Source organism: Falco cherrug, chromosome Z (genome assembly GCF_023634085.1).
Source record: "Falco cherrug isolate bFalChe1 chromosome Z, bFalChe1.pri, whole genome shotgun sequence".
Taxonomy (NCBI): Eukaryota; Metazoa; Chordata; class Aves; order Falconiformes; family Falconidae; genus Falco; species Falco cherrug.
In genome coordinates, this window is record NC_073720.1 from 68,260,870 (window position 1) to 68,287,994 (window position 27,125).

The window sequence follows — 27,125 nt, forward strand, 5'->3', positions numbered from 1 at the left end:
GTTACTGCCCTGTCAATCAGTCTCATAAAGTCCTGGCACAGTGCTCTTGACAGCCCACATCCTTACTAGCCTGTCTAACTTAGCATCACCAGCAAAGTCACTAGTGTCACTCTTCACCCCCTTTTTTCACAAGGTTACCTTTAGGAATGTACTGGGTAGCCTGGGTCCTGGCACTGCAAACCTATGTTGGCAACTTTCCTCCACTGCAGGAGTCAACTGTTAACTCAGATTCCCTTCCTCCATTTCCCACCTGTTAATTATTTAACAGACTTTACTATTAATTCATTCTTGTAGGCTGAAGGCTTCTTTTAAGGCTTAAAGTTTCTTTTAAAAGCCTTTTGGGGACTTGGTGAGAAGCCTTTTGGAAGTCCTGCATATTATATTAACTAGAACTTCGTTGCTCACTAACCCCTTTAAAGTAACATCAAAAGACTTAAAAGGCTTTAAAAAGCCTTTCCCAGGTGAAGTAAACAAAACCAAAGTTTGCAGTGCATTTTAAAAAATCGTGTGACATGAGACAACCAAGAAGCAAGTTGTTACCATGTATGGTATGTGACCCAAAAATCACTGTTCAGACAGATGGGTCACCTACACTATGTTAATTACCTCTAATAAAAGGTTTTGTGTCTTAACTAAGGCTTGACCATCCCAGATTAATTAATTTTGCAGGCCAGGTAATGATAGATCTACATAATAACTACACAGTTGATGGACAGCAGGAATTCGGTCTTCTGTGGAAGCAATCTGTAAATGTGTTATGGTAATGTGATAAACACTTTGAATACATATAAAGTGTTTTGGTATCTAAAATAATGTATCTTCTTTAGTAACTTGGGTGTATACCATTTCAAGCTTTAACTGAGAGGAACTTCAATGTGTTCTGTGGGTTATCATGTAGCTTACGTAGCGTTGAGTTCTGGGCACAAATCAGAAGATGGGCACAGGGGTATAAAATGTAATATTGATGGTAGCGATGTAAGAAAAGAATGTGTAGGGCTTGAATTAATGGTGGTGAACAAAGGCTATTACTGCCAGAAAATGAGCAAGCATCAGTGAAGGGGGAAGACTTGCATGGTGCGTGGGCAGTCTTTTCTACAGCAGTTTCTGTGCTGAGAGAGCAGGAAAAGTGGGATTTTTTTCCACAGTAACTTACCATTGCTGTAATAATTTTACAGGTTAAAGTTTGAAACTCATGCTGATAAAGATCCTGGAGTACCAGACTGACTCCAGCAGGTGGATCCTGCTGATGTGAGTGCTGTGGAGACAGCTGTGCAGATGGAGAAAAGCAAAACCAATGTAAATGAATGGGATGCATTCCCTCTCACTTCCAGCTGCTGCCGTGGAAATTAACTGCCTTGCAGTCAGCCTCTGCCAGCTGCAGCTCAAGCAATCATGGAGGAAGATGAATTAGAAATAGAAAAATAGGATGGTGGCTGAATGTAACAAACCATCAACTGGTAACCCACCACAATAGCTGAACATGCAACAATTGCTAAAGAAAGCACAGTCTGCACGAGAATAGTCCTTTAGCTACGGCGGTGGGCTAGCAGGCCAAGTCAGCATCAAGTTTCCTCAGCTTCCCCTTAACTTTGCAGGATCAGACCTGAGCTGAATACTAGGCCACAAGCCATTCCCTGCCTGTTCTGAGCCGTAAGAGCTAGCCATGTTTAGGAAAGGAGGCAAAAAGAAATTAAGACTAACAGATCAGAAAGAGACTGTAGATAGGTAATAGGTAATGCCACTCTTTCTTCTGAACACATTTTTATTTCCTTTGCATTTGTACAGCACGTTTCCAGAGCCCACGTTTGCTAACCTGTCAGTGTTAGAAGGTTTTATGAGAAACCATACTTTCCCAAAAAATGGCTGTTTGGAAGTGTGAACCTTCTGGGAGCACTGACTGAAGTGTCCACGTAAAGAAACTGACATCCCACACAAACGATGCGAGTAAAACTCCTCCCGCAGGAATGCTGCACGTACTCTGCCGCGGGCAGTTGATGTGAACCTAAAATATATAAAAAATAAAATATATTTTTACAATCTAAAAGATATTAACAAAATGTGCTAAGGGGACACAGGCTGCACAACAGATTTGTGCGGGCTCCTTTTTTTGCCACCGCCCCCCTCCCGTGTCGGGAAGGGCAGCGTCGGGCAGACGCCCCCCGCCCCGCCCTGCGGCAGCCACGCCGGTGCCGCTCTCCCCTCGCACCGCCTGCGCTGGGGGCCGTAGGCTCGCCCCGGCGGCACGGGGGCGGCGGGTGGGCTCGTCTGAGCCGCCCGCTCCTCCCCGCGGGGTCTCGCCGTGCCCGGGACGGCTCCACGCCGCCCGCTGCCACGAGGCACTGCGCTCCCCGGCGCCGCTCCGCCGCCGACCCGCAGCAGCGGACGGGGGAGCGGCCGGCCCCGCCCGCCGGCTCGCCGCGCCCGGCTCGGGCAGGCCCGCCCGCCCCGCCGGGGCTCGCCGGCCGGAAGCTCCCGCCGCCCCGGGCGAAGGCCGCTCGGCAGCCGCGGGTGAGGCCGCCCGGGCGGGGCGGCGCAGGTGCCCGTGCCGAGGGCGGCCGAGCGGCGAGCGGGGCCGGGCGCGCAGCGGAGCGCGGGCTGCTCTCGGGCCGGGCCTCCCCGTGCGCTCTGCGGCGGCAGCGCCCTGTTCCTCCGCCCGGCGCCGGCCTCTTCCCGCCAGGTGAAGGAGCGGCGGCCGAGCGGGGTGGGCAGCGCCTGATGCCGGGCCCGGCGCCAGGCATGTCGAGGAGCGCCGGCTCAGAGGGCGGGCGGCCCGGCAGGTCCCCGCCGCCCCGCGGGGCCGGGGCCGGCTCCCCGCTCGCCCGGGACGCGGAGCCGGGGTCCGCCGCCCCCCTGCCGCCGCCGCCGCTCCCCCTGCAGCCCCCGTTCGGCCCCGCCGCCAGCCCCGGGGAGGGCCGGCGCGACCCGAGCGGGCCGGCCGAGCTCAAGCCGGTCCGGCGGTTCATCCCGGACTCGTGGAAGAAGTTCTTCAGAGGGAGACGCCGCAACGGCTCCAGCTGGGACAGCACGGCCTCCGACATCAGATACGTCTCGGACGGGGCCGAGTGCTCGCCGCCGGCCTCCCCGCACCCACCGCCGCCGGAGCGCAGGTCGGTGCCCGGCTCCTTCAGGGACCCTTTCGGAGGATCGGGCGGGAGCTACAGCTTGCGGCAGGAGGCCGAAGCCATGCTGCCCGCGGACCTCTTCGGGTCACTGGAGCGCCGCGCTGGCACCGGCCAGACGTACAGCGAGCGGGTGGAGGCCTACAACCAGCGGTACGCCTACATGAAGTCCTGGGCCGGACTGCTCAGGATCCTCGGCGTGGCAGAGCTGCTGCTGGGCGCCGCCGTCTTCGCCTGTGTCACGGCCTACGTACACAAGGATAACGAGTGGTACAACATGTTCGGGTACTCGCAGCCCTACGGCTACGGGGCTAGCAGCATCTACGGAGGCTACTCCTACAGTGGACCCAAAACGCCTTTCATCCTGGTAGTGGCGGGAATGGCGTGGGTAGTCACGATAGTGCTGCTGGTGCTGGGCATGTCGATGTACTACCGGACTATCCTCCTTGATTCCAGCTGGTGGCCTCTGACCGAGTTTGGAATTAATGTGGCCTTGTTTTTTCTGTACATGTCAGCTGCCATAGTGTATGTAAACGACACCAACCGAGGCGGGCTGTGCTATTACCAGTTGTTTAAGACACCAATAAATGCATCTTTTTGCCGTGTAGAGGGAGGTCAGACAGCAGCAATCATCTTCTTGTTTGCCACAGTGATAATCTATCTAATTAGTGCGGTGATTTCTCTAAAGTTATGGAGGCATGAAGGAGCTAGGAGGCACAGGGAATTAATGGAACAGGAGGTAAGTAATTAGTTACCGTTTTGTATCTGCTGGGTATGGTGTGATGGGGAGCAGCTGTAAGATCTTTCCATGCCACAGACAGAGTCTTAGCAATTGTCGTCTCTGGCATTTTTAAGATGTCTGATCCAAAATTTTGGACTTTTTTTTATTTTTTTAATTCACTTGAGTAAGGAGCTAGCTCGGTTCTCTTTGTGTACTCAGCTTTCTTCCTGCGTCAGCTGATGGAACTATTTCCTGGTGTGTGTTTTCCAAACAGAGGAAGAAATGAACAATGCACTTGTTCAGCTGTTCAGTAGGGTTAGGCTTAAAACCACCAAGCATTTATTTGAAAACCGTGCTTTCAGCACATTAAGTGCTAGTGTGAATATAAACATGAAATACTTACTGTTACTTTGCAAGCAAAACTTCAAGCTGCTTCTTTATGTCTTTTCAGCTTTCCTTACAGTAGTTAGCAGAAATTAATAGTTGTAACAGAATTGGCAAGATCTTGGTGTCTTAGATTTCAGTCAGTTTCATCTTTTGCACATCAAGTATTTTGCATTTCTGCTGGGCTTGCCCTTAATAGAAGCATGCAGTACCCACCTAGTTAATGATAAACTGTAATGGTAGAGAATTGCCACTCTCAACTAGAGAGTTCAAAGGAATTTGTGTAAAACCTCCTTCACGTGAGAACACCAGAAAAACCTTTTAACAAATGAATGAAACATAATATAGCATAAAAATTAATGTATGTGAAGTCTACATATGCCTAACTTAAGGAAGGGTCAGCATTTAAGTGATTTTAGTAGGAGAGAGTGCGCTTAAAGTTGTATTTCCTCTGCTCTTTGACTGCAGTCTCATTTGCAGTATTTTCATTTAACACTGGTTTCTGTTCCACCATCTTGCATAAAACTGAGATCCCTTTTGAAAAGTACATTGCAGCTCATTGAGAAAAGTTTTTTAACCAACTTTTCAGTATGTCCTTCAAGAGTGAGGTGAGTGCTGAAATTATATAGAAGGTGTTCAATCACTCTTCCCTGTTGCTATCCATGTTTTTTTATTCCAATTACTTAATATTTCTAAAGGGAATACTTTTATAATATATGGATTAGGCTGTGGAGAGTACTGTGCAAAACAGCTGCTGGTGGAGCTGCGGGTTAGTGTACTGTTGTATTTTATAAACAATGAATTAGGCTGCAGGGTGTCAGTGTGGGCAGGATTGTGAAATAATAAAGGAGACTGAGAAGTGGATGGATTATTTCCTGCAAGCAGTTCCTTACAGCTATGATCTGGGAGATCCTGTTTTTCTGGGGTTTGGGTGGTTATTTTAGTTCCACAGTTCTTAAACAGTCTTTAAAAAATCAATTGATCTGAAAATATTCCTTATACTAATTTTCTTCATACCTGAATATAAATGTAATTCTCTGTACAGCGTGCTTTTGAGAAAGTTTAGGTTTTAAAGAGTCAGTGCTTTTGCATACTATTTTTGCTGAAAATAAAACTTACAGTTCTTTCCATTTTTTGACAGATGAAAACACAGTCCTCTTTTCCGGAAAAGAAGGTAGGCAATAGGAATTTATTTTTCTGCTTACTGGTATTTCCAAATGGTTGTCTTTTTCTTGGGACTGTTTTGATTGACCTATTTATTTATTTACTTATTTGGCTTGGAAGAGATTAGGTTTAATTCTTTAACATAGCACAGGCAACAGTCTTCTACTTAGAAGATTCGGAAGTTTGTAAAGACGCTACTACTAGGTAGGCTAGGTTGTAAAATTTACTTTAAATACCAAATCTGATGACAGCCTCTGTATGTGCTTTTACCCTCTTTTATGAGGTGACAAGTTCTGTAGCATTTATCACAAGAGTTTGGCAGACATGGCTAGAGCAGCAGGTCATCTGAGGTGTTAGAGATTTTCGAGACTCTTTCCTCCTAGCTGGCTGCTTAACTTGGAGGAGAGCGAGTGGAAGCACAATGGTGGGTGCTCTGTGAGTTGCTCCTTCCTGTGTCTGAGTGTGCTTCAAAGACATTGTTGCCAGTTTTGAAGTATCAGCAATGTTAGTGCTTCTGCCTCACAAAGATGCAGTTGCTTACATTGTAAAGATTGCTTAGGATCTTAACAGCAGATGTTGATAATTCCCAGAGAATTTATGGTGTATTTATTTCATCCTTAAATGTCTCCTGATACCGTGAATTTCCTACCACTGTTTTCTCTGTTGCTTCATTACTGGATCAGGATCCTTTTTTATGTGTTCCAACAAGACTCCGCATGTTTTTATTTCTGGATCAAGGGATAAATTGTGCAAGAGGAAAGAAGGGGGAAAAGGGAACTCCAGACAACTGAGTGATTCTGGTTCATTCACAAACTAGAATGATATCCAAGGAAACTTCCTTAATATTTTATTCTTTTTTTAAATATATAATAAAAATCTTTCCAAGCCCCAAGAAATACTTACCGATCACTGGTACTGCTGTTAGGACGGATTGAAGATGGATGCTGTGTGGGAAACATTACTGTAGATGTTTACTTACTTTCTAATTATAGTAAGTGTTGTAAGAAATATCTATGATTTGCTTCTACGCTGCTTGTCAGTACTTGTATCTCTTTCTTCAAATGAGTTGGGTATTTTGTGCTTTATGTATATTGCAGGTGATGTAAAACTGAGTACATTAAGTACTGGTTTTTTCCTTTTAAAACAGTATGAAAGTGATGACAGACCGAGAGAAGAAGTCACTGACAGGCAGCTTAAATCTGTGGAAAGAAAACCAGAACTGCGTAATGGTCATATACCTGCAGGTCACATTCCTAAACCTATAGTGATGCCAGATTACTTAGCGTAAGTGACTTAACTTTGATGAACAAATTTAACGGAGAATGCTTGAGTTATGTTTTTCACTCATCATTTCTCATGTATACACTCGTGGTTTCTCTGTCACACATGTGCTGTGGGAACTTACAATTCTTTATTAAGCTAATGTTAAAAATAGAGAGGATGAGGGCTGGTATCAGTGGCATAGAACCGATACTATAAATAAAGAATCTTAAATTTAAAAAAAAAAACCCACAACATCCAAACCTCAAATGTTAAAGCAGAATGTTAGAATCTAGCAGGTACAGTAACTGCCAAGGGAGCAGAAGACCAGCACATAGACAATTTAGGAAAAAATAAAATAGATGGGAAATTACTTGTCTTTTTAGCCCCTGAAATTTGACTACTCTTGTACTTTCTAATTGCTAAATCTGTAACATGGTCCCTTTTAAAGGGTAGGCCTTCTATGGTGAAGTATGAGATCATATATTAATTTTTACACTATTCGCCATAGACTAGGGCACAAGCTGAAACACAGGTTTCACCTGAATATTAGGAAAACCTTTTTTCACTGTGAGGGTTAGCACAGGTAGCCCAGAGAGATTATGGAGTCTCCATTTTTGGAGATACTCAAAAGCTGTCTGGACAGTCCTGGGCAACGAGCTGTAGATGGCCCTGCTTGAATAGGGTCATTGGACCTTCCAGCTGCAGCAATTCTGTCACTGAAATTACAGAATCACACAATGCTTTACAGACATGCAGATTTCAGCAGGTTATGAGATTAGCAAATAATACAGAAATACACTATCAAGATGAAGTGTCCAGGTGTTTGTTGAAGTCTTATCTTTAAAACTAGTCCTTGAAAACCGGGGTTTTTTTGGCTGTTTCTCTTTGGGGTTTTTAGGAAATACCCAGCAATTCAAACAAATGAAATGCGAGACCGATACAAAGCAGTATTCAATGATCAGTTTGCTGAGTATAAAGAACTGTCTGTGGAAGTTCATGCTGTATTAAAAAAGTTTGACGAGCTGGATGCATTGCTGAGACAGCTTCCTCACCATCCTGAATGCATATATGTAAGTACCTGTGAAATGGGCTCATGGAAAACAGGTGTGGTATTAGGCAATTTCTGGCTGCCTTTAGGTAGGGCACAATGCCTTGTAATGCTGGGGGTGAATTGGTGGAGGAGAAAGTTTCCCTGAATATGTTATTTCTTGTTTGGTCATCAGTCCAAGGATACTAAATTGCAGTTAAGTTGTATGCATGTTTTTTTCTGTTGGTTTTTTTTTTGGGGGGGGGGGGGGGCGGCGGGGTACATGCTAGTAGCTTTCAAGTTTGAGTGAGTTACAGTTCATATACTTTCACTGTTTCTCAAGTACAAGGTTTACATCTAAAATGTCACAACTGGAATGGATTGATCAAATGAGATTTTAACTTCTGCCAAGTATTTTGTAGAATTTAAGTGAAAATATGGAGCACACTGGAAGTGTTTAAAATACGGTCTGTCTCTCATTAGGAGCAGGAAAGACTATCAAAAGTTCTGCAAGAATACAAGAAGAAGAAAAATGTGAGTGTTTTCATCTTTATGTTGCTAGTAAATACATAATGAATAAAGAGAGTGTAAATAGCAAACATGTCTGACACGAGGGAGAATTTGCTAGGTCAGGGTATCTGTAGCTACTACAGGGCTTTGTATATTTTGTCTTTGACAACTTTGGCAAAGTTAGGACAGAATCCGCTGTGCTCATGCCAACAACCTGTTTTAAGAATAGTGATTCCATTAGCAAGATGTGGGGGTGGGGGGAAGAAAACCCCACAGCTAGGCATTTTCATCTTCTGAGAGTATGTCTAATCTCTTGGCATTCAGCATTCAGACAACTGGGGCTTTTTTGGGGCTCCAGTTTGTTTATATTCAGTGACTTACATGACCAACAGATAAGTAAGCTAACAACAGAAAACAAGTCTTATCCTTGAAAAGAAGTTTGTTGGGTTTTTTTGTGGCATGGAACTTAGACTCTGAAAAAAGTAATTTTCAGTGTAATCCAAGAGGTTTTACATTGTCATTTTTAAATGCAGACATGGAATGTGTACCTGTGTTCCATTAAAAACATAATACATTATAAATACTTTTTTTATCATGGAATTCAAATTTTGTGCCCATGTTACCACTTTTTTAGGGGGAGGGATTTATTAGACATACTACAACGCAGAATATAATGTATGTATATTACATAAATATAAATTATAAAATCTAAATTATGTAATAGTATGACTTATTTGCAGATTTCTGTTTAAAACCAGCTCTGTTTACTAAGTAACTGCAGCATATAAAAGCAGAATCTCTTTTTTCCAGCCTTTCATGAAGGAATGGGAAACGGGAAATAAGAAATTGTAGCCAGGGAAGAAGAGTGATTTTGGAGACTTATTTATATACTGTCCTTAATCAAGAACATAATTGATGATAATAGGCTATTCTTGGAAGAGTCTGAAAGTGTAATACATTAATGTAAAGGGTTTTATGTTTTTGGCAGGATCCTGCATTTCTGGAGAAAAAGGAGCGTTGTGAATATCTAAAGAATAAGCTTTCTCACATAAAACAACAGATTCAGCACTATGATAAAGTTATGAATTGGAATGTAGAAACTTAGCTATGCCTTTGTGTATACTATTTTCTATTTTTTAAATCGATATGTGCATTTTAAACTATTTATTTACTGTCAGAACAGTACACCTATGGGGATTGCTTTATCACTTTGTCACTTATTCAGATGTTGTACACTACTGGTAGTTTTGTATGCATATCCAATTTTAAATCATTGTTATGAAGTTATCAGGTAAGTTTAGAAAACCTGTGCTAACATTCTGTTTTTATTAAACAGTACACAGCCTGGCTTTTTAAATACAAATACTTTATTTGAAAATACTGTATTTGCAAACTTGCAAAGCCCATTAGAGAAAGTAGTTCTAAATACCATGTCAAAAGTTTGCACAGAAATGCCATTAACAATTTCAGATTTTATTTATAGGTGGCATCTTCATGATATCAGAAAGAGTTGAGCTGTTTTGTCTGGCTGGGGTTTGGTGGAGTGCTCAATCATATTGAATAATTCTGGCAGTTGAAAATTAGTTTAAGAAGACTTTTTATACTGGATTTCTAAATGCTTTGCTGTATGTCAGAAATTATCTGGAATTTCGCCTAACAAGATGCAAAATAACTTCCTATTTACACAACTGTAGTGGGGCCAGGGGTCGTGGTAGTGGTGTTTGGGTTTGGGTTTTTTTTTCTTTAGAGGTGATGCAATGAATTTATACATGGCCTTAAAGCAGAGGTCCTCAAACTGTTTAACCAGGGGGCCGGCGCGGATGCAGTGGCAGGCAGCCATCTGCGGCTGCTTGGTTTTCCCCCCCCAACCCCCGGCGGGGGGTTCTGTAAATACCAGGGGCCGGATTGAGGAACCTGGGGGGGGGCGTATCTGGCCCGCGGGCCGTAGTTTGAGGACCCCTGCCTTAAAACAATAGAGATATAGGATGAGACTCAAGTTACTGTTGCCGTAGGCCAGTATGCTCTGCATACCTTTTCTGGGTCATCTCAGTAGGAATCCATGGGTTTAAAGGCAAAACACTTTATTCTTCATCAGCAAGTAACAGGACTTTTTGTCTAGGCAGCAGTTGTTTGTGTTGGGATTTGGAGAGTAAGTAGAGCAAAATTTATTCTCATTCAACGTATAAATTATTAGTATCCTTTATAAGGCCAGGTAAAGTGTTTTAATAGACATGCTTTCCAGAGCATATTTGCATAAATGCAATATACATTTTTATATTTTATCTTGGGGATAGATTTGCATATTCAAATGTTCCAATATGCCAGTAAACTTTCTCTTTGTATCCTTTTCAACATCTTTGTTTACTATTTTTACTTACTAAAATTGTTATAAGCATTGATAGTTTCTTTGTACAGTTTTCTACAACTGCAATTTGTCTGTTCTGAAATACATTTTAATTTGGAAAAAAACCACCATGGGTGCAGCCACATTATTCTGTTGCTTATAAAGGCATTTTGTTAGAAGAAGGTGCTCTGATTAAGGTTATTTCAAATTTTTGTTAGCAATTATTTTTTCCTTAAAAGAAAGTTTTCAACTTTTGCCTTAACTTAAAGGAAAGACATCAGGAAAGCTGTTTCCAGTTTAGAACAGTGATGGTAATACCACCGCCGTTCTTCCATACTGGAAATGCATTAATATACCTCCCTCTGGCAGTTATATCCCTTCTGATTTTTGAGCTCTTGTCATTCACACTACAGTCCTGATGGCTACCGAACCTGCTTTCATATTTATAAAGTCGACATTCCAGTTTTATCACCAACTTAGTTCCAAGAGCTTTAGTGGATGAAGTAAACACAAGGCACCATGGGAACACAGAGAGTTTGAAAACTTAGCACCTCTTCATTTGAAAGCCTTCAGTCTCATCTACCTGGAAGACATCTCAGTATTTTCATTAGTCTGAACCAGAGGACAGTCGCTGCTACCCCTTCTTCTCCCTTTCTGTTCCAGGTGCCTCTCTGTCTCTGGTTCATGTTTCTATTATTTGCAAAGAAGTGGTAAACCTGTCTACCTTATAAAAGATCTGGGCCAAGTGTTTTGTATCTATTGTGCTGTATACTTGTTAAACTTTGCTTTGTAAGAGAGGTCCTTGTTCAAATCCCTGCAATCTAAATGACCTCTTGCTACACCCAGGTTTCTCATTTTTTTTCTCGGTGGGAGTTCTGGGCATTGCATCAGTACCAGGAGAAGAAGATGAATCCAAGTTTAAGGATAAACTGATGTTTATGAAGTGCTTAAAAGAAGCTGACTGATGTTTTCATTGGAACATCACACCCCTAGTAGGTATTCCTTCCATAGGACACTGAGACCCAGCTCCAGGCTCCCTTTGACAGTGGTCTGAGTTTCAGACCATGTTTAAAGTCTTCATCTTTGCCATGTATCATGTACAACAGGAATCTTAAGACAAAACGTCCCTTCTAAAGATAAACCAAGTAGCAGTCTGTACATCCATCATGTGACAATAAGGGTCCTTGGACATTTCCCGACTTTTACCTAAAGGATGATGCACCTATGTTTAGTTAAGCGGTGCAGCATTCACTATTCAGTGCCACAAGTGTGGCTGAGTGGATTTTTCAGAGCTGGGGAGAGAAGATAGGAATACCCCCTTCTGCCAGCCTTTTGGGTTTCAAATCAGATTAGTGCAGTGGATGGCAGTGAGCCATGCTGAGCATGGAGCCCAAGGAGAAGGCATTTATTTACCTTTGCAGCTTAGGAAGTCCGGCAGGGCAACACATGGTGACCATTACAGTAAATCACTTGCTCAGTCCTGGATCTGTTATGGACATCAACAGTGCCAAGCAGGCACTGTTGGTGTATACAATTGTTGAGCTGGTTTTGTTCTAATCATATCAATGGAGGACTGAAAAGGGTCTTGTCAGCAGTGCTCCTAACGTGCCAAAGGAAAATACTCGTCAAAGAAACATTTTTATCTCTCAGAGGAATTGAGATTAATGAACTAAGAATCAACAGCTGGGAGCTGAAGCCAGTCAAATGCAAGACAGAAATTAGGAGGAAATTGAGTGAGAATTAGTTAAAAACTCCTACAAGGGACATATATACTGGAAGGAAAGGAGTATAAAACCACGAACAAAGGAGGGTGTGGTGTGCGCCTACTTGTCGCTTGCTTTAATAAATCAAATCTCATTTAATTGGACAGGTAAACTATAACAGGTTTGCATGGCAAGGTTTTGGCAGTCAGGGGGCTACAGGGTTGGCTTCTGTGAGAAGCTGCTAGAAGCTTCCTCCATATTTGATAGAGCTGGCTCCAGCCAGCTGCAAGATGGACCCACCTACGGCCAAGGCCAAGCCCAAGCCCATCAGCAATGGTGGTGGCACCTCTGGACACCATATTGAGGGGGAAAAAATCTGTGCAGCAATTGCAGCAGGAGAGTGAGAACATGTGAGAGCAACAGCTGTAGTTCTCATTAGTACTACTCTGATGTGAACGGTAATAAATGAAACTGGTTTTCCTAAGTTGCATCTGTTTTGACGGTGATGTTAATTGCAGAGTGATTTCTCCTTGTCCTTATCTCGGCCCACGACGTATTTGTTGTGTTTTCTCGCCCCGGCCCATCTGAGGAGGGCGGCGCGGCCGCGGCGGGCAGTGCCCAGCGCCCAGCCAGCCCAGCCCGCCACGCGCGGCGGCACTTCCGGGCTCGGAAGCGCCGGCGGCCGCCGCTCACCGGGGCCGCTGACAGGCCCAACTCCCCCGCGACGGTCCATTTCCCGCCCGGGCTGGGCGGGGGCGGCCTCAGAGAATGCTAAAGCGCAGGGCCGGTCCGACCCGCCGCTATCGGTGACAGCCACCGGACCGCGCCTCGCTCCCTCCCGTGAGGGCATGTCAGTCCCCGGGCTGCTGGTGAGTGCCGCCCTTCCTCCCGGAACCACCGCTCCGCGGCCCATGCGGCACCCGGGAGGGGTTAGCGGCGCACCGAGACTGAACGGCGCGGCCGCTGGTGGTTCCGGGTCGTCGCGGCGGGACGCTTGGGCCTGACAGCAAGGGCGGGCGACGTGCCCGGCCGGGTCCCCTCAGCGCTCCCAGCCGTCGGCGGCCCGCCCGGGGCCGGTCCCGCCTCACAGGCCCCTCACCCGCCGCGCGGCACTGTAAGGGGGCTTTTCTGAAGGCAGGCGTCGCGCCTCCTGAGCCGGAGGCAGCCCCAGCCGCCCATCCCAGCAGCAGAGCGAAGCCGCGGAGATGGAGGACGAGCCCGAACGGACCAAGCGCTGGGAAGGCGGTTACGAAAGGACGTGGTATGCTTTCCTTTTCCCTTCTCACTTTCTTATTGACGGAAGACAAGAAAAAATCTCCCTTCTGCTCAGTAACAGTCTGTTTTGCGTAGGGAGATTTTGAAGGAAGATGAATCTGGCTCGCTGAAAGCGACCATCGAGGACCTTCTTTTCAAGGCAAAGAGGAAAAGGTATGTGTTGCCTCGAGCTTGCTAATAATACTGGTCTGGTCAGTTGTAAGGACTTAATCATTCTTAAAACTGCAAGCTCTAGCTTGAGTAAGCAGGCTGGCAATGTATTTTTGTGTCCTTACCCTGTCAGAGCAGCCAAGATGCACGCTTCTTGCCTGCTACTTACTAATTGTGCCAGAAAAAAAGCAGTAACATCTATTTTGATCTTGAATCTTAAGGTTTGATGCAGGCTAAATAATCCAGATGTAGACTAGCTAAAGAGATGAGGTCTTGATCTGAAGAAACATGGTGCAGAGCACTGCAGTTGCCAATTTGCACTTTTTAGAGAAAATCCTTAAACTTTTTTTAATATAAAAATTGTGCTTCAAGCTGGGTTTTGGTATCGTGGCACCACATTTGTGTTTCAGATTGTGACAAAAGTCGCTAGATAAATCTAGATTTGTTTTATTTGAGGTTATGTAAAAATACTCAAATTTGGGTAATATTTTTAAATTCCCTTAAATCAGGTAGTAAGCAGTAGATTTTTGTTTTCTGAGAGGCATGAAATATGCTTGTAATTCAGTTGTCTTTTTTTAGTGTGTCTGTGGTTTGTTATTGCTTCATATTTGTTAGAAGTTTAGTATTAGATTTAGTTTAGGGCTTTTTGGACTTATAGGACAATTGGACTTTTGTTTTAGGAACCATTCACTCATTTGTATCTTACTGAAATCCTATTTTGTTTTATTAGACTCTGTGAACACCATGGACAAGTTCGACTTGGAATGGTATGCTAATGTCTTAACGCTTGTCTGCTGTGTGTCTAAAACTACTTGAATAGAGGTGGTGTGCCTGGTCTGAAATACACTTTTGCGGACTTAATGTGCTTGAGACCAAAGCTCGCATTTTTCTACCAAACTTTTTTTTTTAAAAAAAAAACATTCTTTGTTCATTGGCAGTGTGGGATATGAAGAGTGTTCAGAGGTGGAGGTTTGGCATGTTCACTGTATCATGGTATGTTGTGCAACAGCAGTGAGATCATCCACACTGTGTGGACATGCACTGTCCTTTTTTCTTGATGTGAAAAATGGGCATAATTTAAAATTAGTTGTAAACAACAACGTGGTACAACACTGAGCTCTTCAGATGAAGAGGCGAACGTGTGAACTGTGCATATTTTGTAGCTTGTCGTGAGAGGAAAAGAACAGTGTGCATTTCTCAGTATAGCTTTTTTCTTTCATTTTCAAGGAGAAGAGGAAAAATTGCATTATTTTTTCAGCTGCTGTTGATTGTATAGCTCAGTGTACTGCATTTTGCCTGCTTGGGGGAGTAAGTAGTTGTTTTTTAAAGTAAATGGCATAGTGAGCAGTTCATCTAAATATCTGTTCTGTTAGTGATTATCACTTATGGTGAAAATGCAGATGCGTCACCTTTACGTGGTTGTTGATGGATCAAGAACAATGGAGGACCAAGATTTAAAACCAGACAGACTTACTTGCACTTTGAAGGTATTTCTGTACTCAAAAGTTGTATCTTACTAATCCATTGTTTCTCTGTAAACCAGTTCCATCTTGCATTTAAAAGAATGGCAGTCTCCTGTGATGAGATCACATTCATAGCCTCATCTCTCTAATCTATACCTTTTTCCCCCTTTATTTCTGTTGCTAGTCTGTAATTTTCCTGTTTCTGAATAGTAAAATCAATGTGACATTAATTTGCCTTGCACAAGTACTTCAGTACAGGAAAAGCACTTTGTAAGAACATACAATGGAAAGACACATTATGAAAATGTGGAAATTAAGTTAAAGTGTTTCCTGTAATAAAGGATAAAAGAACAAACGTGCTTTCATGACACATCTAGCTTTTTTTTTTTGCCTTTTTTTTTTAATCTTACAGTTGTGTTTTTATGAATTCTAGTTTGAAATGGATGCTAGACAGGAGTTGAATTAGATTGCTGCTTCAGACTGTGAAGGACTTGACCATATGGTACAAGATGTACAGTTCATCTCAACACACTAAACGTTGAAACCCTGGAGTTTGATGATTTTGTATGGATTTGTGCTTTTTGGTGTAGCATAAACCTCTGTTTGAACCAATAGTAGTCTGGAACTTTATATGTTAAAGTGAAGACTTAAAATACATGTAGATGTGGCACTCAGGGACATGGTTTAGTGGTGGACTTGGCAGTGTTGGGTTAACAGTTGGGCCTGATCTTAAGGGTCCTTTCCAACCTAAACGATTCTGGTATTCTATGAGTAAAATAAGGGGTGGCTAGTTTCTGAAATTTACGTTGCATTGGTAACATGGGAGGAAGGAGAAAGAGGAGTATGGAAGGGCAACACTGAGAGGAGAATGGAAAGGAGAGGCTTATTTCCCCCTATTTTTTTCCCCAACTTTGTTTGTTGGTGGGGGGTTTTTTGTGATACTGGATGCTTTGCAAGCAAGGACTACTTAATGCATGTGGAATGAAACTGTATTTAGTTTTTAATGGCCTTAACTTTTCTTTATAGTTACTGGAATATTTTGTTGAAGAGTATTTTGATCAAAATCCTATTAGTCAGGTATGTACAGCCATGCAATAAACAACTGAAAACTATATTAAGGGTTAGCTTTAGTTTTACCCCTATCTAGTAAACTCTTTTCAGTTGATGTGTTCTTCCCACCCCTACTGGTTCTTCTTTCCTTCCACTCTATCAGTCTAGTGAAATTCTTGTTTCTCTGCCTGAACTAATGAAAATAAGAACCCATATATTCTCTTTTTCCTAAACATAAATTCTAATACAGAAGACCTGATTATATGTTTCTTTCAGGCGTTTAGAATTTGAAGGGGGTTTTTTTGTGCCTTGTGGCAAAAGTACTGGAATGTATGTTGACGGATGCATAGTGTTCTGCTGCTGTTTTACTCTTAGAGGAAAATTTTTATTATTAAGTAATTTTATCATGAAGAAGTCTTGGGCAAAATATAGCAAAAATTTAAATCAACTCATTTTTAAACTTGGTAAGAAAAGTTTTGCCTTTTTTTTTTTTTCTTCTCCAGATTGGCTTAATTGTAACCAAGAGTAAAAGAGCTGAAAAAATGACAGAACTCTCAGGTAGGGAGGTAGTATATTTTCTTAAAATTGGAGATGTTTTCATCTATTGCATTGACGTTGTAAGTTCTGCCTGGATGATACTGCTGAAAGTGAAGTAGGGTTAACATAGTATTTTTAATGTAAAGAGAAGTTATTGCAAGTTACATGAAACCAGAGTCTTTATTTTGATCTGTTTTGATCTAGAATTGTTATTGTGTGCTTGTTCATGATGAAGTCTTATGCAGGTTGCAACTAAAGTATTGTTTTGTTTCCCCTTATAGTTAATTTCTTATCCTGTTTGTTAATTTTGTATTTTATGACATCTGTCTTCTGATCAGATGTTAAAAAGCAGAGTTTCTTCAGTTCCTGCCTCTCTCACTAGCAATCCATGTGGCTTCAGAGATGAAGTCATAATTTCTTCTGTTTATTCACCTGTAAGACTGGAGCAACTTTACAGAGGAATCTGAGGATCAGTCAGTCTTTGAACAGTACTTTGAGAATAACAGAGGAAACTAAAGTCTGGTTTTGCTGAAATACTTTGTGAGACACTTCACATTCATGTTAAGCGTTTATTGATATGCAACAGGGACCTTATTCTTTTTGACCTCCTAAAGTTTCTGACAATTGAGTGCCTGTGGAGGAGATGTGTTTCTGTTAACATATTGTTTCATCCTTTTCTAAATTCTGATCAAAAGGTCAGTTTCTAAGGAGAAACACAGAGTTACAAGTCACAGTTTGAAAACTGTTGTACATTTAATAAAATGTGTAGTTTAAGTATTTTAATTCTCTTAACTTGTAATTTCAGGTGAATTGTTTTTTTTTCACTTACAGGTAACTCAAAAAAGCACATAACTGCTCTGCAGAAAGCAGTGGATATGAACTGCAGTGGAGAGCCGTCTCTATATAATTCCCTAAATTTGGCCATGCAGACTTTAAAGTTAGTGTGTACATGGAAGTTTTTTGTTTTCTTTGTTTTCCATAATCAGTATAATGCTGATTGTGAATTTTTGGAGGGGTAGAGACTGTATTTTTTACAAGTAGCATCTTGCATTGTGCTGACTTGAGTCTTAAAAGGCAGCTTTATGTCTTCTTACAATACAAACTGCTAAGAAGATAAATATGCTAGTAGTGCAGAAGTTAGTTTTCTAATGCAAGATGCTTCTATTTAGAGGTGTGATGCTTGTAAAAGGCAATAGTATTTAAAAACAAAGTAGATAGTTGTATATTGTGTATGAATATGGTGATTAAAGACCCCACAATTATTTTTTGACTAGCAGGCTAAGGTATGAGAGAGGGCAGAGTTAGGGGTTAGTGATAAGAGAACGGGAAAAGAAAAATGATTGAATCACAATATTGTGGGCCTTCTGGCATACTTTAGAAAGGTAAATTTCGGGGTAGGATAAGTTTAAAAAACTTTCTTTCTCTGTGAGGTATTGAGATGGAATAAAAATTTGTGTAAGACTTAAGTAATTGTAGCTAGAAACAGTGACAGAACAAAGCTAGCAGTTAATGTCAGAAAAAATTATGTGACTGATGTTTGGAAGAGTTTTCCATTAAGAACTAAAAGACAGTAGTTAATAATAGTGGATTCACATTTATAAACTGGTTAGAGATCTTTATTTTAAGAAGTTAGGAAGACTTACTGCAGTGTTGCTAGTTTGAATGTGAATTTGACCTGTGAGAGTATGGATAAGGTACAGGGATAACTTAAGCATTGAAATAAACAATCAGATAACAACTGCATAATCAAAATACTGTATTTTAGATACTGGAAAGGTTTGGCTTTTGGAAGGTGAAATTCTAGAGCTTAGAGAAGGATCTTACCACAGTCTTCTATGATTTGTAGGGGACTTCATATCATGTCATCTTCTGACTTACTATGTTAAAAGTCCTTGGAAACTTTAGCATACAAGTAGCTTAATGTACAGAATTAAATTAATTGCATACTTTCTTTAGGCACATGCCAGGACATACAAGCAGAGAGGTTTTGGTAGTCTTCAGCAGTCTGACAACATGCGATCCAGCCAACATCTATGATCTAATTAAGGTATAGAAGTGAAGTTTGACTGTATAATAGCATTGAACATCCAAGCTATTAGACCAAACCCAGACAGTTGCAGTGTCATCAACAATTAATTTTCATTTAAAACTTTGAACATTTTTACTGTTTTCTATTCTGCATATGAATTTGAGTATGCTTTTTTTTTTTTCCATTTGAAGTGTTTAAAAGCAGTTAAGATCAGAGTATCTGTCATCGGCCTAAGTGCTGAAGTTCGAGTTTGTACAGTACTTGCCCGAGAAACTGGTGGTATGTATCCAGAGTTCAGTAGTTAACACTATTAATACAAGTTTAAAGTTGAAAATAAGTCACTAATTTTGTCATATATTCATTAATGCATTTTGATATTTTAGGATGAATATTCTGTTGTGCTGGCAGAAGATGTAATGGTTTGTAATCTACAAAATGCACAGTATTGAGAGAAATTATTATCAGCTAGTAGCTGCATCTCCAGAGAGAAGAAATATATATATTTTAAAACCTAGTGTTCCATATATAAAGCAATGTGATGTGGAGCTTAATTAATTTAACATGTTCATATCTATTACTACAGTGGTAACTCTTACAATATCATTACTACAATGTAATGTTGGAGAAAATGCTGTGGGCTATCATATCTAATTACATTCTGGTGTTATTAACTTGTAATTTTCAGTAGCATTAACAGGACTTCTCTTAGAACAGGATTGGCTAAATTACTTAAGTTGTTTTCTGTCATATGGAGAATATGTTTGTATTCTTACCTGCTCATAATGTGAAAGTAAGGCATCTCTTTCTTTGTGACAGGAACATACCATGTTATTTTAGATGAAAGTCATTATAAGGAACTGCTGATGCATCATGTTAGTCCTCCACCTGCCAATTCAAGTTCTGAGTGCTCCCTTATTCGAATGGGTAAGATATCGTTTTGTTAAACTCCTAGCACAAGATTTGCACATCTTGTCTTTTTCGTTGCGTCTTCTGTGTTAAAGCCATACAAATAATTAGAAGCATATTAAAGACATTGCACAATTGGGTTTTCTTTAACTTACATTTTGCTAAATAGATATCAATTTTCTTGATGTTTTTCCTGCAAAGTAAAGTTAAGAATTAAATAAGACAAATTACTTGACTGCAGTTGGAAACTATAAAATGGAATGATACTGCTTGTACAGTAATTGGTATAAATGTAATGCTCAGAAATGAAGGACAAAAAACTATTTTGTTTCTCCCTGTTTTTTTTCCCCTGCAGAAAGCAATTATTATAACCTTAATTGCTATAACCTTAATTGCTATCTGCTTGTCCATGTGTAGCACATGAGGAGCACTGTTGTGGTGTTCTTTCAACAAATGGATTAGGTACCTTTTCTTCTGCTGATGTATTTTGCAATAAATTTAAGCCTAGAGTTAAACCTGAAGTTAAATCACAAAAGAAACTCTAATGCCACAAATTAGATCACTGGTTTCTCACTTTCATCCACCCATTTTCACAGATAAGAATGTATGTATTTTTATGTATAGATTTAAATAACTGAAGAGATTTATTAAAGTCTGAGTAGCAGTCAGAAAAATTAACTGCCCACTGGACGTGAGCTGAAAAAATAAATGGTAAAAAGAATTTTATCTGTTGCAGCCTCTGTGAAGTGGTATAGTCTCATCTGTCATATACTGCACTTGGAAGGGGAATATAAGCTTGGTGTCTGCATATAAAAATATTTTCACCTTAATTAGAAACCATTGTTCAACTGAACATTTGTGTAGTGCTTTTTTTGCTTTTCTGCTATTGCACAGCTTTTTCTTTTTAGCTGTTCTTCACAAATGTGTTTCCAGTTAGCTTCAGTTAATATGAAGTCTGAAAAGACTTTTTTTCAGTTGGAGGAAGTACAATGAAGGATTTGTTGGTGGATGTAGGTAGAGATCTTTAGGAAGAGTTTGATACCTACTAGGAGTGTATTACTTTTCCTGTAATAAGAAACACAGGGGGGGGAAAAAGAGGTAGGCCTTAATGTTTAGAATAAAATTTGAACGTCTCCATTGAAGTAAGAAGCTGAAAGATTACTTGCATGTTTAAAATTGATAATACAGGATGTTTTTCTCCTTAGGTTTTCCTCAGCATACTATTGCTTCTCTATCAGATCAAGATGCAAAGCCATCCTTTAGTATGGTGTAAGTAGAGTTGATTAGAATTCAGTGAACTGATCAGAATTCAGTAATAATATGTCATATTTAGAAAACTTTGTCAGTGAAAATGTAAAATAACATGAAAAAAATAGTCACCTCTTGTGACTTCTCGGTAGAAATCAGTATTTTCATTTACACATTCAGTGTGTGGCTATAGTAACCTTTATTAAATACACTTTTTAAAATGTACATGGACATTTTTTTGAAGATAATAAGTGGCTTTTAGTTGAGTTCTGCAGTGATTAGAACACAAGGGAGCCACAAGGTATTAAAGTAATTCCCAGTTCTACTTGCATTTCTTGATTCAAGTATTATTATCACTATAAAGATAAAGATGAGGGTGAAGGATATTATCTGGAATAAAGTATGTATCTGTCTACTAATGTGACCTTAAAGGGAAGTTTGAAATAGGGACTTCATTTGATTAGTGTACGAGTGCTGCTCTTGATGAAAGGAATCATGGTTTTCAGAGATGATAGCGCAGTCTGAATTTTCAGAAGGGAACAGTGTCCGCTGCTTGAAAGAATAAGCACTAATGTGCATCTTGGAAGTCATAAAGAATATTTGTGTGTGTGTGAGTAGAAATACTAATACTGTTATCGTTCATAACTTTGTTTTTTAAAGATACATTGACTCCTTTATGTGGGAAAATTCAGTCTTCATTCTGTTTCTGTGGGAAAATGTCGTTACTGATACTGACCATATCAGTTACTTTCTGACACTTCCATACATGTGGAATTGTTACCTGGAAGCTACTGAAACATTTGAAACTATTTGCTGTGAGAACTATGTAGTATTTGTAATTACGTATTATAATGGTACTGTTATCTCTTGGGTATTAAATTGTCTCTCTCTGCCCTAGGCAACTGGAAAACAACAGTGAGCCAGGTCTTACACTGGGTGGATATTTCTGTCCCCAGTGCAGAGCCAAATACTGTGAACTTCCTGTGGAATGCAAAATCTGTGGTGAGTAGCAAGAAAAGGTGAATAGACGAATTATGAACTAGAGATAAGAGAGGTAAGGGGTAGAAAAATTCAGCTGTACTTAGGAATTGAAAGCCAGCTCTGCTTTAAGAAACCTGCACTCCTGTGTCCTGGGATGTCAGCTTTTTACAAGAGACTTTCAGAACTATATCTGTAACAGTAAAGCTGTATCATATTCACTAGTGTATAATGTTATAAACTAAAAGCCCTAAAACAAAGGGGAGAAGAAGGGTGATTCACATGTGAATGGTAATAATTACCTCAAGAATCCTGATTTAACAGACACACCAGTGTTTCATACTCCTCAGTGCAAGGCCATGAGGATAGAGAGTGGTTTGGAGTAAAAGGACAGAAGTACCCTCTCACCTCCTGGAATATGTGGATGAAAGGTTTCAAAGTTGAACCCAAGGGCAGGCTGCATTGTGACACATGGAAGGCTTTAGAATTGTAAATGGAAGCCCTTTGGTCTTGCATATGTTAAAGGATGTGCAACCAATGGTACCTCTGCCCCTTAATGAGGGTGGGAGGTAGAATTAGCATTTTTTTATAGTATTAATATTGTCTGAGTGGAAGCTGTCCTCCTGTTAGCTTCTACAGGCTTATGACTAAAACATGATAGGTATTTTCAAGATGCGTGTATTTGGCAAAAGAGTAAACTAATTCTAGTTACGGGTCACGCTGTGTTAGTTTCATGTCAAGGTTTTCGTCTCAGTTTGAATTTCATTTCAGGAAGGTAATAGTGTAACTGGAGAAATCCTGTATATCAGCAACAGATTCTCCACAGCTGCAGCTGTCAGCATAACAAGAGCTCGGAAGTATACACTGTACGTGAATGAACAATGAAGAAGTTTGTGCCAGCCCATGCCCCAGCTAACCTGTTGTCATGGTTTATCTCCAGCCAGCAGCTAAGCACCATGCAGCTGCTCACTCATTTCCCCACGGTGGGATGGGGAGGAGAATTGGAAGGGTAAAAGTGAGAAAACTTGTGGGTTTAGATGAAGACAATTTAATATGTAAAGCAAGAGTCATGTGCACAAGCCAAGCAAAGTAAGGAATAATTCACTACTTCCCATCAGCAGCCATCTCCAGGAAAGCAGGGCTCCATCATGGATAACAGTTAATTGAGAAGGCAGATGCCATAACTGTGAATGTCACCCCTCTTCCTTCTTCCCCCAGCTTTTATTGCAGACCATGACATCATATGGTGTGGAGTATCCCTTGGGTCAGCTGGGGTCAGCTGTCCCACTGTGTCCCCTCCCAGATCCCTGTACACCTCCAGTCTCCTCGGTGGTGGGGTGGGGTGAGAAGCAGAAAAGGCCTTGGCTCTGTTTAAGTGCTGCTCAACAAGAAGGAAAACATCCTTGTCTTGTAAATGCTGTTTGTAGCAAAACATAGCCTTGTAGTAGCTACTATGAACACAATTAACTCTGTCCCAGCCAAAACTAGCAGACCTGTGTTTGCTGAAACAGGGCTAAGATGTGGTTTCAGCAGTATTTTAGCAGGCTGCAGTAGACCTTTGTAGTTGGCCACCATTTTAACTGGTGATGTGAAGCAGCAGAACCATTGTTGTATTAGAACCATTTTGTATTAGAAAAGGTTTTCAGTGAGTCCTCTCTTGTGATAAATTTGATGTTTCTGGTTTTGCAGGTCTTACACTAGTGTCTGCACCTCACCTGGCTCGGTCTTACCATCACTTGTTTCCTTTGGATGCCTTTCAGGAAGTTCCTCTGGAAGAGTATCAGGGGGAACGGTATGCAAATTATATTTGTGATAATGAGTGTGCTTGTGGGCCCTGTGGGGTTTTTTTTTCACGGAAGAATAGCCAGCAGCAGCTTCTTTGCTGCTGGAGACACTGTTGAATGCTCAGGTGGTTTGCAGCACCTCAGGCAATAAGAAATACTTGTATTTCCCATTAATAGTTACCCTGTGTGTTTAGTTGAATAGTTGAAATAATTGCCATAAATTGTTACTACGTATGAGATTTTTTTAAATTTACACACTCTTGTTATATTTTTCAGTTAAAATACACAATTTTGCTTTTAGGTATTGTCAGGGCTGCCAGACAGAAATAAAAGATCAAAATGTAAGTATGTTGAACTGCATTGGAATTTGCATTGAAGGGTGTTAGAAGTGGAGATCATTCTTCAGTATGGTCTTCTAAAGAACAGAAAAATATTTGTGGAAGTTTATCTCATGGTTGACTGGAGTTCTCTGTTACAGAGTCCATGCCTTTTGGACTGCAAAGTCTATAAAAGGGATTTCCTAGAGTTGTATAAATAAGCTTCCACTCTTAGCCATTTGGAAGCATGTACAGTGACTTGAGCTCAGCCCTTTGGACATACTTGCTATTAGAAATGTTATTTCAGTTGGGTTTCTGTGATGTTAGCAATATAGTCTGCTTACATTGTCTTGAAGACACAATTGTTGCCCTACTGTGGTGCTATGATAATTACAATTTTTTTCTAATTTGACTTGTTTTTTTTATCTTTCCCACACAGGTTTACATATGTAAAGTGTGCCAGAATGCATTTTGTGTGGAGTGTGATGTGTTTGTTCATGATTCTCTTCACTGCTGTCCTGGCTGCATTCATGAACGCCCTGCTCCCATATCTGTATGACATCATCTCTGGTTTTTAGGAACTGTCATATCTATATCAATCTTGCATGAAGCTATTCTGTTTATTCAGCCATAGCTTTCACTGAGTCAAAACAAGAAGGACCTGGATGATAACAGAAGGATGAACATTGGCATAGGAACAAACTTTAATTTTCATCTAATGTATTAATGATTTTGCTAGTGTTAATATTCTTGAATTATCTGTATCTGATTTATTTTCTTTGTTCTTGTCTGAAAAGCTCTGGCTTTGTTACTGTGACTACCATATATATTTGTAAATGTGAAAGTGATAAAACTGGTTTCTGTGATAACGTGGTGGTTCATCTTTTTTTCAATATTTGTGAAAAAAATAAGCCCTGAAAATATGTATCGATTGTTATAAGCATGTGTTTTTGATGAATGGTGGAGTTCTGTAGGTCAAAATATTTTTTGTAAGAATTTAACAAAGATGTTGAGCAATTAGTCAGGGGACATTTGAAATATTAATGTCAAGTATTGTGGTTATTCACCTTGGCCTTCAGTAAAGCAACTCAAATACAGCTATTACAAATGTGCTGAAAACACATTTTAGGTTTTTATGGGACAACTCAAAGCTGACTGAATTCTATAACTGCTACTTCTGCAGGTGTGTTTAAGTTTCACTTTCTTTTAGGAGTTTAAGGTTACTGAAGGGCAGTGCATTTGCCGAGGTGTAAGACCTCGGTTTATACAAACTATTGCTTGATGATCACAGTATTGAAGACAGTGATAGTGTCTTGATTCTGAGGCTAGAATGAATAGACAGAATTGCAAGTCATATTTTCTCCTTGGCTAAACCCCCGGAGCAACAGACAGTGAGATGGGGGTAGAAAGGCAGGCATGTGTCCTGATCTGAATATTGAGGAATGGAAATTGAGACAAGTGCAAGACATTCTGCCATTTTACAGCGTCTGTTCAAAGTGTGATTGCAGTTTGAACTTGTGAGAATGTCACATGCTAGACCTCAGTAAAATGAGGTTGTGATGGTACCGTGTCCAGAGCAGTACATCGCACTGGGTTTCTGAAGCCATCTTGTGACATTTGTAGTACATCCAGAGTTACTCAGTTGCTGATGTATCTCAATTTTTAAAACTGTGAGCTTTGTTGTCAGATTAGGAACAACAATAACCTGACCTAATCACTGAATTTTAAAAGTGCAAACAAACAAAAAGAGCAAACCTCTATCTTAAGCTTGTTCCCTGTTTCTCACAGTCACCACATATAAACAATACATGCTGCTTTTCAGTTTTCACAGGCAGTTTTCATTTCCAGTCCTTGAAATATGCAAATTTAAAATTGTGAACATAGCTCCTTCTCTGCTTTTTCTACTATTTATGTATGCAGTCTGGATAGAATGTGGTAAACGTGAAAAATTAGGTTTGGCATCTGTATTTCATTTTGTCCCAAGCCAAACATCCCTATAAACCCTTTGTGCTATCAGGTGATTTCAGTGCCCATAATTGTAAAGTGTCCTGCAAACTAGCAGAAAAAGGACATATTCATGGCTTTTGGTATGGTTTAGTACACCATTCCAAGCCAAAGGAACACCCTAAGCATCTGGCTTCTAGATACTCTGATACTGATGACACTGTTGATGTTTTCTGATAATTCCATCTTGAAAATCGGCATTTCTTAATGGAAAACCAGGTCTGTCAAATCAGTTTCAATCTGTTCTAGCTCTTCCTCTTGCTAGGTACCAAAATAAATAGAAGCTGTATAGAAGTTGTGGCCATATACCTCAGTCGTCTGCTGGCAGTCTGGGTAATAATTCAGCTTTGTACTTTCACATCCTTCTCACTGGATAGGAAGAGCAGTTCTAACTAGGTCCTGAAAAATGGCTATTGGGGTAGCATTTTTCTGATATGCAAAGAACACAGAAGCTGTGGCCTTTGTTTTTAAAGCAGCATGGAGGAAATGCTTCCTTCCTCTGCACTCTTCGACTGGGATTCACTGGATCTCAAGTCTCCTTTGCTTGTGGGAATCTACAACCTGCTTAATTCTTGTATTTTGTCATTTACTGTATCTGCTACCAGATTAGTCAATCAGAGAGGTTATTAGCAGGCCTGTTAGAAGTTCTTACACTTCCTGAAAATACTGCGTAATACAGTGTGGATCTGAAGTGTTGAGAAAAGAGACAAAAACATCCTGTGGTGGGTTGAGGACACAGCTGTGGCAAGAACTTTGATGCCAAAAGGCACAGTAAGTCTAGAGAGCGCACTGCCTTGCAGAGTGAAGATTTCAGAAAGGTGAGTGCCCTTGCTTTCCTTCCACTTTCTTTATTTCTTTGTATATTTTTATATATAAAGTATTAGATTGATTAAATTAATGTTTATAAAATAAATCTATAAATTTATTAAAAAGGAAATATGTATTTCTTTATTCCTTGCAGGAATAAAAATTACTGTCTGTGTTAATGGTCCTAACTGATTTCCAAGACTGAAAGTGCTGAGAGTATGTTAATTAAAATCAGAGTAAAAGGCATGTCTGGTTTTAGTCTTGCATAACAACTGCAAGTCCTGAAGAGCTTTTATGGCATCCTTGTGTATCTCATGCAATATTAGGAACAGTTCTATTTCT

General features: G+C 40.7%; 2 protein-coding genes across 6 annotated transcripts; both read left to right on the forward strand.

Annotated features, from left to right (window-relative positions):
* Positions 1 to 2,455: 2,455 nt before the first annotated feature.
* On the forward strand, positions 2,456 to 11,373 carry MARVELD2 (MARVEL domain containing 2). The gene is made up of 6 exons (XM_027811891.2): positions 2,456 to 3,858; positions 5,366 to 5,398; positions 6,536 to 6,672; positions 7,550 to 7,721; positions 8,162 to 8,212; positions 9,177 to 11,373. Exons 1-6 carry the CDS (start codon positions 2,716 to 2,718, stop codon positions 9,291 to 9,293), a joined length of 1,653 nt encoding a protein of 550 aa, XP_027667692.2. The 5' UTR covers positions 2,456 to 2,715; the 3' UTR covers positions 9,294 to 11,373.
* A 1,514-nt stretch (positions 11,374 to 12,887) lies between these two features.
* Positions 12,888 to 24,841, forward strand: GTF2H2 (general transcription factor IIH subunit 2). Of its 5 annotated transcripts, none has more exons than XM_055698963.1 (16): positions 12,888 to 13,104; positions 13,370 to 13,496; positions 13,586 to 13,663; positions 14,391 to 14,427; positions 15,061 to 15,147; positions 16,150 to 16,200; positions 16,677 to 16,731; positions 17,542 to 17,647; positions 18,667 to 18,757; positions 18,931 to 19,018; positions 19,556 to 19,663; positions 20,851 to 20,914; positions 21,792 to 21,895; positions 23,561 to 23,663; positions 23,957 to 23,996; positions 24,412 to 24,841. In XM_055698963.1, the coding sequence occupies exons 2-16, from the start codon at positions 13,441 to 13,443 to the stop codon at positions 24,529 to 24,531; spliced, it is 1,188 nt and encodes a 395-aa protein (XP_055554938.1). In that variant the 5' UTR covers positions 12,888 to 13,104; positions 13,370 to 13,440; the 3' UTR covers positions 24,532 to 24,841. The 5 variants fall into 5 exon arrangements, with proteins under 5 accessions (XP_055554938.1, XP_055554937.1, XP_014139104.1 ...); XM_055698962.1 differs by having other exon boundaries at positions 13,374 to 13,496; XM_014283629.3 differs by lacking the exons at positions 12,888 to 13,104; positions 16,150 to 16,200 and having other exon boundaries at positions 13,153 to 13,496.
* Positions 24,842 to 27,125: the final 2,284 nt, after the last annotated feature.